General features: G+C 34.7%; 1 protein-coding gene across 3 annotated transcripts in view; it reads left to right on the top strand.

The window, feature by feature from the left end:
- Graf (GTPase regulator associated with FAK) overlaps positions 1-14,335 on the top strand; it is a 123,052-nt gene that overhangs the window by 21,487 nt on the left and 87,230 nt on the right. For 2 of the 3 annotated variants that reach the window (XM_067047662.1, XM_067047661.1), the window contains exons 6-9: positions 1,880-1,984; positions 2,869-2,943; positions 5,375-5,443; positions 8,039-8,108. In XM_067047662.1, coding sequence (XP_066903763.1) covers positions 1,880-1,984; positions 2,869-2,943; positions 5,375-5,443; positions 8,039-8,108 — 319 coding nt within the window. The remainder of the gene's footprint in view (positions 1-1,879; positions 1,985-2,868; positions 2,944-5,374; positions 5,444-8,038; positions 8,109-14,335) is intronic. The other variant, XM_014420177.2, reaches the window with a different exon arrangement.

The following is a 14,335-nucleotide window of genomic DNA, read 5'->3' as shown; positions in this document are numbered from 1 at the left end:
TTTTTTTTTTTTTTAAAGCCTCCAAAGCATTCATAGAAAGTGAATTCATCACACTGAATACCTAGGGCAATACTACTTCAACATGACCACGTAATAAATAATCTATATTCGATTTAATAGTAATGTTTTATTTTAATTTTGAAAAAAATTAATAATAACCCAAATATTGTGTTGTCAATCTAGTTTTTATTTATTAAATTTCAATTAGATTGACTGTGTTTAACATAATTCAATTTCATTGATTCAAAAAGAATCAATTTTAAAATAAATTGATTTATTAGATAAGCTTCAAAATATCTTTATTTTACTATTATTTGGTGTATTTAAAAATAAAATTACATCTGACTACAAGATTGTTATAACATCGGAAATAACACAACATAAAAAAGTAAAATTAAAATAAACACAAACTATACTAATTCATCTCATTTTAAAACATTAATTTAGTTATTAAATTTTATATTTTTAAATATTTAACTTCAATGCTTTTGATTCCAGGAATATTTGGAACATAGCGAAAAACTTAGTGTGTTATATAACAATTGAATGTCTTATAAAAATAACAGTTGAATAACTAAATAAGAAAACATAAATCTAATAAAAAAATTGTAAATTACAATTTGTTAAAAATTTAAAAAGTCATTAAATACTTGTTTTACTATGTCCCTTTGAAGTCCTTTTCCACTGAGTTGACTTAATTCTTTAATCTTCTTAGTGTGTTGTACTGTGTGTACTGGGAGTATATGTATATTATCAAACAAATGCCGGATGTTCTATCAAAATTTATATAAGCAAGCTATGTCTTAGTGACCTAGATAAATTTTATCTTCAAAATAGCACTAATTTAAAATATTTAAATTTACAATTCAAAATTAAGAAATGTTCAAATAACATAAAAATTGGTCAAATAAATGGTATTTATGAATATGAAGCATTGAAATTGTAATTAGAACATATAATTAGCCTATATAGCAAAGAAATTATTTATAAACCATAAATAGTTCTTTTAAAACTGTGACAAATTATAATGATGAGAAGAAAGTTGTCTGTGGATAATATATACAAGGAGAAGATAGTTGAGGGTGCAGTCAGAATATAACACAAATAAGTTAAAATGAATAAGTTATTTCAACTTATTTGTGTAAACCATCTTCTCATATGACAAATTATAAATTATACATATTATCCATGTATACCAAATACATATACTGCATGTATTAAAACTATAATATTTGTCTTTTATTGTGGAAATGAATAATATTTTTTCTATTTTTCTGATTTTTACCAATGTCTTTTTACTGTTTATGGCAACAGTCAACACTTTCATTTTATTAAAGATGTTATATATATATATATATATACATACACATACACACACACACATACAAAGATAATTTATGAAATGTATATAACTTAGAGAATGATCGATTACATCAGATAATGCATGCATGCCAATATAGCTTTCTTCTTAGATCATGGAGCTCTAGTGTTGTCTTTTATGTTATTCTATCTGATACTGCATGGTTCTTCCTTCTATCAACTCTCTCTAGAAACAGACAGTTTCCTCTCTTGACATTGGCATTTCCCATTCACCTTCTGCATCTGTGATGTGCACATGCAACCTTGCTTCAGTTTTAAGTTTAATTTCAATTTCCTGATTTCACTTTTTTTTTTCCTTCTAAAAATATTGAAGAATCCAATTTTAGTTTTAAAGATGTTAATTATCTTGTGCCCATTAATAATTTTAATTCATTAAAAAAATCAATTCAAATAATATATTATTTCTAGTCATTATAACGATATCTTTGCAGTATGAGCTATTTACTGATTGTGTCTCTTGGTAGCTATAGAGTAGTATAAATTAACATCTTGTTTTCAGCTTTTGACTTTCATGTTAGGGTGGTTAACATTTTATCACGAAGGTCATGAAGTTGGTTTGGATTTTAAACCTTTTATGAATGAACTTCAGTTGAAAATACAAAAGGTAAATAAATTTAATTATCTATGTTCTTTAATTTAGCCAATATTATGCCCCTCCCTAAAGTATCATTTTTACTGCACTTCAGATTTCTATAAAATTGTTTTGTCATGATTTTGTTTTTATTATTATTAAAATCTGTTGTAAATAATAAAAGGAAGATGGTCAGGGTGCGGTCAAAATGACTCAAAAAGTAAATAAACTATTTATTATGAGCCAATAATACCCCACTTTGGTTTCTACTTTTTTTTTTGTTATTATTTCTGTTTATATTATATGTCTAATACTTATTTGTGATTCTTGTTTTTTTTATATTTTTCATCTGTACATCTTATTTTTATTTTCTTTGATTTACTTTGTTCATTTTTATATAAATTTTCCCATATTTTACATTATTTTTAGTCATGCGTTAGTTTACTTTTATTTCATGTTATTTTATTAACTTATTTTTTTAGTTACATTAGTTTAGTTGTTTGCATATTTTTTAGTCCTGATGAAGCCCTGCAAATTGGGGGCAAAACTTTGGCTCATAATTAATAGGTTATTTACTATTTGAGTTATTTTGATTGCAGTTGGACCATCTTCATTTTATTAGTTACACACGGTCAATCAGCAATCTTTAAAAAATCTTTAATAGTTTTTTTCTATCAAATTTATTTTTTATTGTTGATTTGTTTTTATTTCTTAAGTTATTAATAACTAAATGTCATTCCTTAAAGTATCAGTGTTATCCTGTAATATTTCTGCCATGCGAGACTTATACGATAATTTATTATTTATTTACTTATCCCTTGTAAAGCACTTATAAATCTTATATCTTTAGTATCTATTTTGTTAGTGTTTATTGTTAATTAATCTTTGGTCGTCTTCTTTTGTTTTTATGTGACCAGACCAGAGAAAATTTTAATGCTACAAAAGACAAGACTGAATCTCTAATGAAAAAAACTTTGGAGATGAGACTAACAGTAAGTATTTTACTATAACTATTATTAATTATCTGTTTCATGTAAAATTATGGATTATAATTTATTATTTAGTAATTGGGTGTTTTCAAAATTACAGTTTGAAATTCAAGCCATACAGGTGTAAAATAAAAACTACTATAATTTAAAAAAAAAGTCTTTACAGGCTTTAAAACATATTTAGAGGTATATAATTAAGTCAATTGGAATGTTAAATATAACCTATTAACCAGTGATATTACAACAAATAGCATTTTCTCACTCCCCAAATTGTCACAGTTTATGGTTTCACATATTTCAAAAATGTGTGAGACCTAATCTAACCTTTTTATAGTTTCGAAATGTGATGAGTTATTATATAACCTTCTTTACCCTAAAAAGAACCAATAACTAAATTCAAAGCCTCTGAGTACATTACAGAGTACTGTGAAATCGTGTCACAATCTATCTTCCTTACTTTATTGATTTTTTTTTTTTTTTTAAAGCCTCCAAAGCATTCATAGAAAGTGAATTCATCACACTGAATACCTAGGGCAATACTACTTCAACATGACCACGTAATCAAGTATACTTCAAGTCTCTCAGGTTGTCATTGTTCCTGGAATAAGTGATCGACTTGATCTTATCATTAGAGTATTTTTCTTCACCCTCAATCCCCAGGCAATATGGTTATTTGATAAATTTCTCTAAAACTTTAGATAGTTGTGCTGCTTCTTGAACTTAACAGAAAGGTAAGTTAAATATGTAAATAAATTGTATGGTTCTTCTATAATCCAATATTATTGCCCAAAACCTCACTCCCTAACAAATGGTCCATTTGTTATTGAAAAATCTCCATTAAACTGCACCTGAGATTTGAGGCATGTTCCAGATACCGTGAAATACCCACCTCAGGTCAGATAATGTACTTCAGAGATGAAGTGAGCATAGATTTTAGTGGGGTGCTCCTCAGGGGAAGGTATTGTAGAAAAATATGATAATTTACATACCAGTGATTGTGAACGATTTTATTCACAGGCAAGTCTCTCTTTGATCTGTACCACTCAGGCGGTGTAGACAGTGTTACAAAATGAAAAGACACCTGTAAATATTACTTCCTAATTACTGATAGGTAAAAACAAACATATTAATTACAACCAACCTTTAAAATCAGACATATTAACTGTCAATTTTATTTATTTATTTTTTTGCCATTGAATGTTTATTGAAATCATATTTTTCTCATTCCCAATATGTTCTTCACTGGATTGTGTTTCTGACTGTCTGATTTTTTATTTATTAATGTTTTTCATATCTCAATTATCCCTAATGATTATGAGGGCCAACTTTAAAGGGGTCCAAGAGACACCCAAGACAAATTTGCTTACAAATAAATCAGATTTTTTTTATCATAAAATGTTTTAGTTGATATTGTATCAAAATTTTGAAATCACCCAATCATTAGAGTATTTATTTCATCATATTGCCATGATTTTTTTAAACTTCAGTGAATAAATAAGTAATCAATAGAATGTTAATTTGTATAATTACAAACTTCATAAGATTTGTGTAATAAACAATCTTCATCAGTTTAATTATGATAATTATTTTCCAAAGTTAAAAATGAAATTTATCAACTAATAAACAAAAATAGGGATAACTATATGGTTGCTTAATTTCCAGAACATATAGATATATCTACTGGACCCAGGATAAAGACTATTTTTCATTTCATTTAAAATACCTCAGTAAATAATATTTCTTTTTATTTTATCTATATCATTTTTATTTTTATTTTAATATTCAATTATAAAAATATATACTCTTGGTTTTCATTGTATAATTTAGTTTATTTGTGCATTGTAAATTTACTTCTACTTCCTCAGTATTTTTATGTCGTTTACATAACAGACATGATTATAAACCTTTCTTGACTGTATCCATCTCTTCTTCATGTTTTGTGAATCAAATTGATGATTCAATATAGATCTAATTATATAACAGTTAAAATAAATTAAACCATGTCATTAGATCTTTCTTTAATTGTGAAAATGATCTTTCACATTTATTATTAAAATTTTGTGATATCTATCCTTAAACATGATTAACAATTTATATAATATAACAGCTATATAATATTACCTTATATTTATTTGTGCTCGGGTTTATTTATGTTGATAAACATCTGGTGATAAGCAATCATATATTACATCTTACAACCTTCATTTAGGTTTTCTTGACCTAGAGACTTCATCTTTAATTAGTTAGCTTGACAGTTATATTATTTAGTTATATCAACTAACAGATTGAACACCATTCTTGATCTAAAACTTTTTGAGAAAAATCTTAGGAATCGAACCCATATCTACATGCTTCATAGTCAGTACCCTAATCACTATACTGCTGAGATTACATTTTAATTAATAGTTACCTTCCTTTGTTCTTATGTGACTAGACTAAAGAAAATTTTAATGCTACTAAGACAGAACCTCTAATGAAAAATAAATTGGAGATAAGGTTGAGGGTAAGCGATTTTTCATAGCAATATTATTTTATACTTCATTTGGAAGCAAATATTGTAAATAGCACATTTTAAAATATGTACTAATTTAATTTAATTGTTATGATTTTTTTTTTAATTTTAGTAAAAGAATGTGACACTAATTAAAGCTGAAATTTTGCTGATAAATTATTCTTATCCTCAGTGTTATTAATAATGTTAGCCAGTTATCTCAATCAATAATATTTTCTTGAATCTAATTAGTAATTGTGGTAAAAACAAAATCTATAAGTTTGTTTTGAATGAAAAGTTTATTTAATTTTGCTAGCTAATAAAATTGTTCTAGCACACTTTCTTCACCAGTATTATGTATGAAAAAATGTACGTTAAAAGATTAGATGTCTATGAAACCACCTTTTTTGTGAACTTAAAAAGAAATTATTTTTAATTATAACTATTAAAAATAGCTTAATTTTTTTAAAAAAAGCCTGTGGAATTAGGATTGTTAGGATTTTTATTTTCTTAAAACCGCAGATGTTTAGCTGAGGTTTTAAGAAAATAAAAACCAGTGCTACTGTTTGATTTTAACACTACCAGGATGAACGAAGTCAAATGACCCCTTTTGAAACTTAAAGTTAATTTTTCAGTTTCTTTAAATTAATATTTCTTTATATAACTTTTTGACTTGTTTTATTTTTAATAGTTAAGTTTTAAAATGAATGAAATTAAAAAAAAAAGTATTACGTTTAACTCAAGCAGTTATACATCGAAGAGTGGGAAAAGATGATTTGACTCTCTAAATGGCAACTTTTTATTTCTTTCAAGAAGTGTTTAGTTTTACTGGATTTATAATTGTCCCTGTTAAAAGTATAATTGACCCTTTTGTTATGTATTATGTGAATTCAGATATGATTTAAGACCTGAAGTATAAAGAACACGGAAAATTATAGTCTTAGAGATAAATTCTGATATTAAGTTCACTTATTTATGCAAAAGATGTTTTAGGTAAAATTTATTGTGGAAAATGTAATGGTAAATCTTCATTATGTGGAAAGTGTATAAATAATTGATTTAATAAGTGTGATTATAATTATTCTTGTATAATTAGAATTTTTTATTATTAACATAACTATATTATTGGTGATTAATTATGAGAGATAGTTGACCGTGGATGACGTACGAGGAGAAGATGGTTGGGGTTGCGGTCAAAATGAAACACAAATAAGTTGGTGTAACCTATTTAATTTTTTTAATTGTTAAAAAAAAAAATGTTTTTTCTTCTATTCATTTCTTTTGTTAGACTTTACTTATATTTTGCATCTTTATCAATTATTATGGTTACATATATTTTCTTTCTCTCAATTTTCTTTTTCTTTCCATATTTCAATTTTTAAATTATATAACTAATATGTTCATACTTCTTTGCATTATATAACTTCATTTTTATTTTATTTCCTTAATTATGTTATTTTACCCATTTTTTCAATTACCTATGTATACATTTTATTTCCCACTTCTCTCATCACTTCATTTTATTAATTCTATTCTGTAAAATTATTCATTTTATGTCATTCTGTGTATATATTCTTTTTTATTTTCTATACTTATTGTGGTTGTTATCTTGTTCTGTTCTTAGCCCTGAAGAAGGCTAGAAACTCTAGCCGAAACATTGGCACAATTAAATAGGTTACACCATCTTATTTGTGTTTATTTTGACCGCACCCCCAACCATCTTCTCCTCGTATATTATTCCTGGTATAACTATATTTATAATTGTTCAATTTAAGGTTTTATTATTTAATAAATTGTCATTTTACTATCTTTTGTTTTTTAAATTTTAAAAACTATTTCAACCTTAACTATCTAAACTCTACATTTATTATATTTAATAATGTGTTTAAATTATTATAAAAACAAACAAAATTGAAATTGAGAACAAAGAATATAAAATAAGATTGTGGGTCTTATTATTCGGTCTCATTCTTCTAGTTAAGAAAATGTCCTCACCATTCTAGTGTTGAATTTAGTGGACTTCTCCCCTTTTAACAAATATTACTATGTAGTTTGTGTTTAAGCTTTTATTAGATACTAATGTATTAATTAAGGATATAACTAATTAATAGAAGTTTTTTACCAATTAAATATTTATTTTTACATATTGAACTATACATTTTTTTAAAAAATCTGAATTACAGAATATGCAATTAAAATGGAAACAAATCATAGTCATATTCTTCTGTATCAATAGTTAGTCACTTGATAATTTTTCAGTAACATCCCTTAATAACTCCTTGCTTTATGAAAACTTGCTGAATAGACACATTTTTATTATGCCCTAAACGATTACCTAGTCCAGTTGCAGCTCTGTTTAATTATCAGAGGTTTTATACGGTAATTATTTAGGACATCTTTTTTTACTTCCAATCAGAATTTTAATTTTTCCTATTTGGAGATGCATGATCTAGATCTGAGGTGCCACAATATGCAAAAATCTGAAAATTGAAAAAATTTTGACAACTCTTTTAACATCCACGTGTTGATACATTTATTATATTTACACAAACTGAAATATCATTTTCTCATAGATGTAATTTTTTTCTTATTATTTTTTTTTTCCAGAAACCAGTTGACGCTGGTAGTGCGCAAAAAGCTAATGCAAGAGAAGGTTACTTATTTCTTATGGAAAAAAGTAAGTTATTTTTGTCAATTTAATCCCTACATTTAAATTAATTATCAGTGTCCCATATTTAAATTAAATGTAGTTATGTTTTATGTGATTAAATTTGATCAATTTTAAATGATATTAACAAAATGGTTATTAAATCAGTTTTTGTGTGTATTTACATTTTATTCGTCGAGCATAATCTAACCATTGCAAATGTATCCAAAACTCAAAATTGTTTTTTTATAAAACCTCAAATAAGTCCTCTAATAGGATGTTGTTTCATCCATTCCCTTTTTTTTTTTTTAATCCCCCTCCCTTGTCATTTCTGGCAACGGGCTATGGGAGCAGTGGGGTAGTGCGCTGGGGATTGCGCATGCCACTGCTCCCAAAGATCACCAATTTTTTTTTTTTTTTTTTCCTTTTTTTTCTTTATTCTTTTAATATTTTTTTTACTGTGGTGCAGCCTCCAGTAATTTGCTTAGGACCTTACTGATGGAGCTGCACCTTGTCCACTGCATCCATTCTGTAAGTCCTCCTGGTGCACATCAGTCTGGGTGCCTCCTGCAGTTACCAGGCTGGTCCAGCCCTCCTGGTCTCGGTCTGGGTCAGCTTCCTCCTTTTCTGGTGGCTCGCCGATGTTGGGCGGTCGAGTCCTTCCCATTGTGAAACGAGTTGGGCCCATCACCTCCTTCCACCCGTAAATGAACTCCCGAAAGAAGGGATAATTCTCTTTTTCAATCAAACAGGGAAAGTTCGACTCGGCGAGGGCGAAAATCCCGGTCTTTCTCGACAGCCTGGCTTAGTGTCCTTCCATGGCGGAGCAATCTATTATTACGTGTTCTGCTGTTTCAGGAACTCCACACGTGGGACACAGGGGGTCGATGTTCTTTCCAAAGCTCTGCAGCTTTCCCCAAAATCCCCCGTGTCCTGTTAGGATCTGTGAGACCCAATAGTCTGGGAGCACCCATTTAGCCTTCAATTTAGAATGGACGGTTGGGAAGAATTTTCTCAAAGTAGCGCCCTTCTGGCCTGCTACCCACCGTCCATTCCACTCCTGTAGAGTCCTCCTGCAGCATTTTCATCCATAAGTTTGGAGTCTCGCCGATCCTCTCTCAGAGCTCCTCTGGTAGCGCTTCTAGTCCCTGCCTCTTTACTTCATATTTAAGGACATCCTCCCTGAGACATCACTCTGGCCAGCATCTGCACTGCCTCATGTGACACCGTTCTGTATGTCTTTGTGACCCTCAGCAGAGCCAATCTCTGTATGATGGCCAGTCTTCTCTTCTGTGTCTGCGTGAGGTTTCGGCTCCACGCAGGATGCGTACCTCAGAATACCCAAGATCACACCTTTATATATGGTCATCGTTGCAGGGTACCTGAGGCCCCAAAATCCACCCCCTATCCTACTTAATCCATTGAGTGACATTGTCACCCTGTCCTTTAGATACACCAGGTGAGAAGTGGCATCGAATCTTCTTCTTATCCTAACACCAAGATATGTCACCTCCTCACCTAGTCTAACCCTCTCTCCTTGGATATCCAGGGTGATAGGATGAGCCCTGTCTGTGGAGCCTCTTATGAGTATGGCCTGAGTCTTGGATGCTGCCATACTCAACTTCCTCTTCACGCACCACTCTCCTACGAGACTGGCACACCTCTCCGCTTCTGTCTTCAGTCTCGGATCTGCTGTTCTTGGCCACGATGACTGCCAGGTCGTCGACGTAGGCCGTGGCAAGGAACCCCTTGTCCTCTAGTTCCCCCCGCAACTCATCGAATACTAGCTTCCACAAAGCTGGTCCTAGGACCGAACCCTGCAGACATCCTCTTTCGATTTTTCTCTCAACCTCGTAGTAGTCACCCCTTATCCTGACTCCTGTTATTGAGGTAACTACCTACGAGGGAGTATAGATTACTGGGGGTGTCGAGCTCTTGCAACCGCTGGAGTATATGGGGCCACCAAACGCTGTCGAAGGTGGAAGAGATGTCAAAAATGATCAATAAGACATATTTCTCCCTCTCCTCCACGTCCCTATGCACTCTCAGCAGCGCATCCGTAGTTCCCCTGCCCTCGAGCCAAACTGCCGTGGATGATTTGCAGCACTTAGGATTGGTCTAGGGCTGTGGGTGATCATGTGCTCCAGGACCTTACTAGCTACTGGGAGGAGGCATAGTGGTCAATAGGATTTAGGCGTTTCTTTATCATTACCACCTCCCTTGTAGAGTAGTCTCAAGTCTGAAATCCTTCACTTGTTTGGAAAGTACCCACCCCTTATCCAACACCCTTTAAGCACTCGTTGAATATATACAACAACTCTTCCTCGATATAAGGGGCACTGTTCTTGAGGATTGCAGCATCTATGATATCTAGTCCTGGAGCCCTTCCGATCCTTTGTCTGTCCACGGCAAGACGAAGGTCCCTCACAGACATAGGTCGGTACTTGGTGGGTATCACGTGGTGCGTCTAACCATCTGCACTATCCTGGGATGGATTATCCCTAGGGTATGTATAATCTATATACATCTTGGCAGCCTCCTCCAAGGTGGTTGTCTGGGCACCTCTCACTCTAATAGCCGCCATCACTTGTAACGGCTTAACCTTTCCCAGTGCCACCCTGTAGTGGATTCCCCAGGGATTCTTTTCTGATTCCTCTACAATAAATTCGTCCCAGGACTTCTTCTTCTGGTAACGCACTCTGTTTCGGTATATCCTATTTTTTTTTCTGGCCAAGAAGCACCGTGGCCACAGAGGGCCTATTATACACCGTCCCTCCTCTGCTCAAAAAAGGCCAATTGCCTTTGCAAATCTGTCCACTGTTTCGCAAAGTGGTAAGCAGTCTCTTCCTCCTTCCTGCAGAACCTGCAGATAGGGGACTCTATCAGTCTCATTTTATAGAGATGCTTGTTTAGCTGACAGTGTCCCGTGTATAGACCTGTCACCCATCTTAAGATACTCCTATCCATATTAAGAAGGCAGTTGCTTCTTTTCGGGCAGGGTCCTTTGAGGAACATTTTTGATTGTTCCATCCCTCTGGTATTTCTCCAAAGTAACCCAGCCTTGCTCTTAGCAATCTTTTTGATATGCTTCTTCGCATGGCTGAGACTAATTCCACAAATGGGGTCAGGTGTGAGAGGAACATACTCAGATCCTTTCCTTGCTAGGTAGTCCGCTCTCTCATTTCCTTTAATGCCTTTATGTCCAGGCACCCATTCCACCCGCACCTTGTTGGCCAAGGAGAGAGAGTTCCGGTTAGCCTTACACTCCTCCACCAATTTGAAGCGGGTTGCATAGTTATCCAGCGCATAGATGGCTGCCTGAATGTCCGTGTAGATCGTGATTAGCCTTTCCCTCATGCCCTCTTTTATTAAATTCTGGGCACAGACATTTATTGCAAACACCTCAGCCTGAAACACTGTGGTGTGCTTTCCTTACGAGATGGATATTCCTCATGGATATCCCTGTTCCGGATCCTTGTTCCATTAAGGATCCGTCTGTGAAGCAGTTTATCCCATTACACGGCTTGTGTGGGATTGACCCTTCAACCCTTACACTGTAGTAAGTGTTCTTGTATTTCTTCTCCTGATGATCAGAATGCATAGCCAGGATCCCGTCTTCATTGATCCTCCTGAACAGTCTACCATGTCCCTCATAAGTTAAGGAATGATAGTTCATTCCTAGTTTCATAAGCCTATATGCAGAGCTAAGGGCTTGAGCTTTAATCTCTATATGAAGAGGTTTAATGTTCAACAGAATCTCCATTGCTACAGAAGGAGTGGTGCTTATGGCTCCCGTTATCATAAGGCACGCCAAACGGTAAGTTTGGGATTTCCAGGTCGTAGCCTTGTATATAGAACAATTGGTCTTATCGCTGCCATGTACAACCAATATATAACTTTTGGTTTGAGGCCCCAGGATTTGCCTATGGCTCCTTTACATGCCCAGAGACACCTCAGTGCCTTCATATTGGTCCTTTCAACATGGAGTTGCCATTTCAGTTTATTGTCCAGAGTAACGCCAAGATGTTTGACTTCACTACAGAATCCCAATCGTTCACCATTAAGGTACGGCGACCTGATTGCAATGTTCCGTCTGTTAGTGAAGACACAAAGACCGACCTTTTGAGGATTAATGCTCAGACCATATTCCTGGCACCATCCGTTCATAAGGTCTACTGATGTATGAAGCAGTCCTGAGATAGTTCCCGGGAATTTGCCTCCTATCAGCATAGCGATATCGTCAGCATATCCCTCCATGTAGAAACCTGCCTTATTGGATCTGACAAGTAAGGTGTCTACCACCATACACCACAGGAAAGGAGATAGCACTCCACCCTGCGGACAACCACCAGCGGGCTTCATCCACATCTTAGTGTGTCCTAGCTCCGACTTGAGAAATCTTCCTTCCAACATCACGTTGATCCAGTTGAAAGAAAGTTGTCCCACCCCTTTCATTTCCATGGCTCTCGCCATGGTTCTGTAAGGAGTACAATCAAAGGCACCTACAATGTCAATGAAGACACCAGCCATAATCTCCTTATAGGCCAAACTCTTTTAAATCCTGGATACTAAATGATGTAAAGCACAGGATTTCCCTGATTGGTAGGCAAATTGAGCGCTGTGTAGTGGTCTCTCTAACAGCGTAGTCTCCCTAATATGTCTGTCCAGAACCTTCTCAAGTGTCTTCATTAAGAAGGATGTCAGACAGATAGGTCTGTACCCCTTAAGGTTGTCATAAGATGCTTTCCCTGGTTTGGGTATATAACACACCTTCGACACTCTCCAGCTACATGGAATGTGACTTAGTGCCAAACTCCCCCTGAGCAAAGCTAAGAGATATGGCTTCAAGACTGTTAGGCCTTTTTGTAATAGGGTCGGAAAAATTCTATCCGTGCCAGCTGATTTAAAGGGCGAGAAGGATTTAATCGCCCACTCAACCTTGCCAGAGTTGACAATCCTATTTGCCTCAACCCACTTATCTCTACTGCAAGTGTAGCTCTCTATAGTGGGGGTCGTGTCCTTTTCTTCTATCAGTACACACCCAGAGAAGTGTGACCGTGCCAGAGCCTCCAGGGTTCCCGCCTCAGTGTTGGTGAACCCACTTCCACCTCAACAGCACCCAACACTCTCCTTACAGAGTCCCTGGATAGAATCCTATTAATTCTGAACGTGGAGGGGGCATCATTAACATCATTGCGAAATTCCTCCATGCCCCTCTTTTGGCCTTCCTAACCGCCCTGTTATAGTCAGTTAGTGCACTCTTGTAGGTGTCCCAACAGCCTGTTCTTTTTGCTGTATTGAAGAGTCTCCTTGTGAGTCCTCTCAGCCTAGCCAATTCCTCATTTCACCAGGTTGTATTCCTATTGGTTTGGATCCTGCATATCCTGTTATTATCAGTGTAGGACCTTATGATCACGTCCGTTAGGGACGTGTTAAGGCATTCAAGCTGCCAGGTGTTCCTGATTGTTCCTGGACAACTCTTGACCTCTTCCTCGAGTTTGGTACAGTAGGTGTCCCAGTTCGTCAACTTTAGATTCCTGTATACCGACTCGGTCATGTCACATGTTGTTAAATCATATCTAATGTACTGATGATCTGAGCATGTCTCTTCATCCGAGACGTGCCAATTCTTAATCATCGGACCTACTCGACGAGTGGCTATGGTTACATCTATGACTTCCGCCCTCACCCTATTGACGAAGGTAGCCTTGCTGCCTCTGTTTAGGACCTCTAAGTCATGCTCTAAAAGATACTCTAAAAGAGACTCACCTCTCTGGTTGGTATTTGTGCTCCCCCAGAGCCAGTGATGGGCGTTGGCATCCATGGAGACTACTATTTCATCCTTCTCAGCCAGCCCATCCACCATCCTCCTTAAGGCCGCCGTTGGAATGGCCTCTTCATAGGGGAGATAACCAGAGGCAAGTGTCACTTCCCTATGAGTTCCCTCTTTGAGGGCCAACTTCACTGCTGCCAAGTCCCTGGAATATAAGTGCCAAAGAGGCAGCATCTTGAGTTTACTCTTATACAGGATACAGGTTCTGGCATGCATTGGTACAGAAATGATACTGTACCCCCGCATGCCCAGTCCACTGATCCTGCCTTTAAATAAGTAAGGTTCTTGTATTAAAATAATATCAATATCCTTACCCTTAACATACTGCTGTAGTACATTGCAAGCAGCAATGCAGTGATGCAGGTTCACTTGCAGCAGCCTCATCCTCTTCTTTAATCCTCAGCTGCCACCGGGCTCCCCCCCC

The sequence above is a fragment of the Halyomorpha halys genome, unplaced genomic scaffold (genome assembly GCF_000696795.3).
Source record: "Halyomorpha halys isolate HHAL.00 unplaced genomic scaffold, Hhal_1.1 Scaffold262.1, whole genome shotgun sequence".
Taxonomy (NCBI): Eukaryota; Metazoa; Arthropoda; class Insecta; order Hemiptera; family Pentatomidae; genus Halyomorpha; species Halyomorpha halys.
Note: the sequence above shows the minus strand (reverse complement) of the source record. Positions and strands in the feature narration are given on the sequence as shown.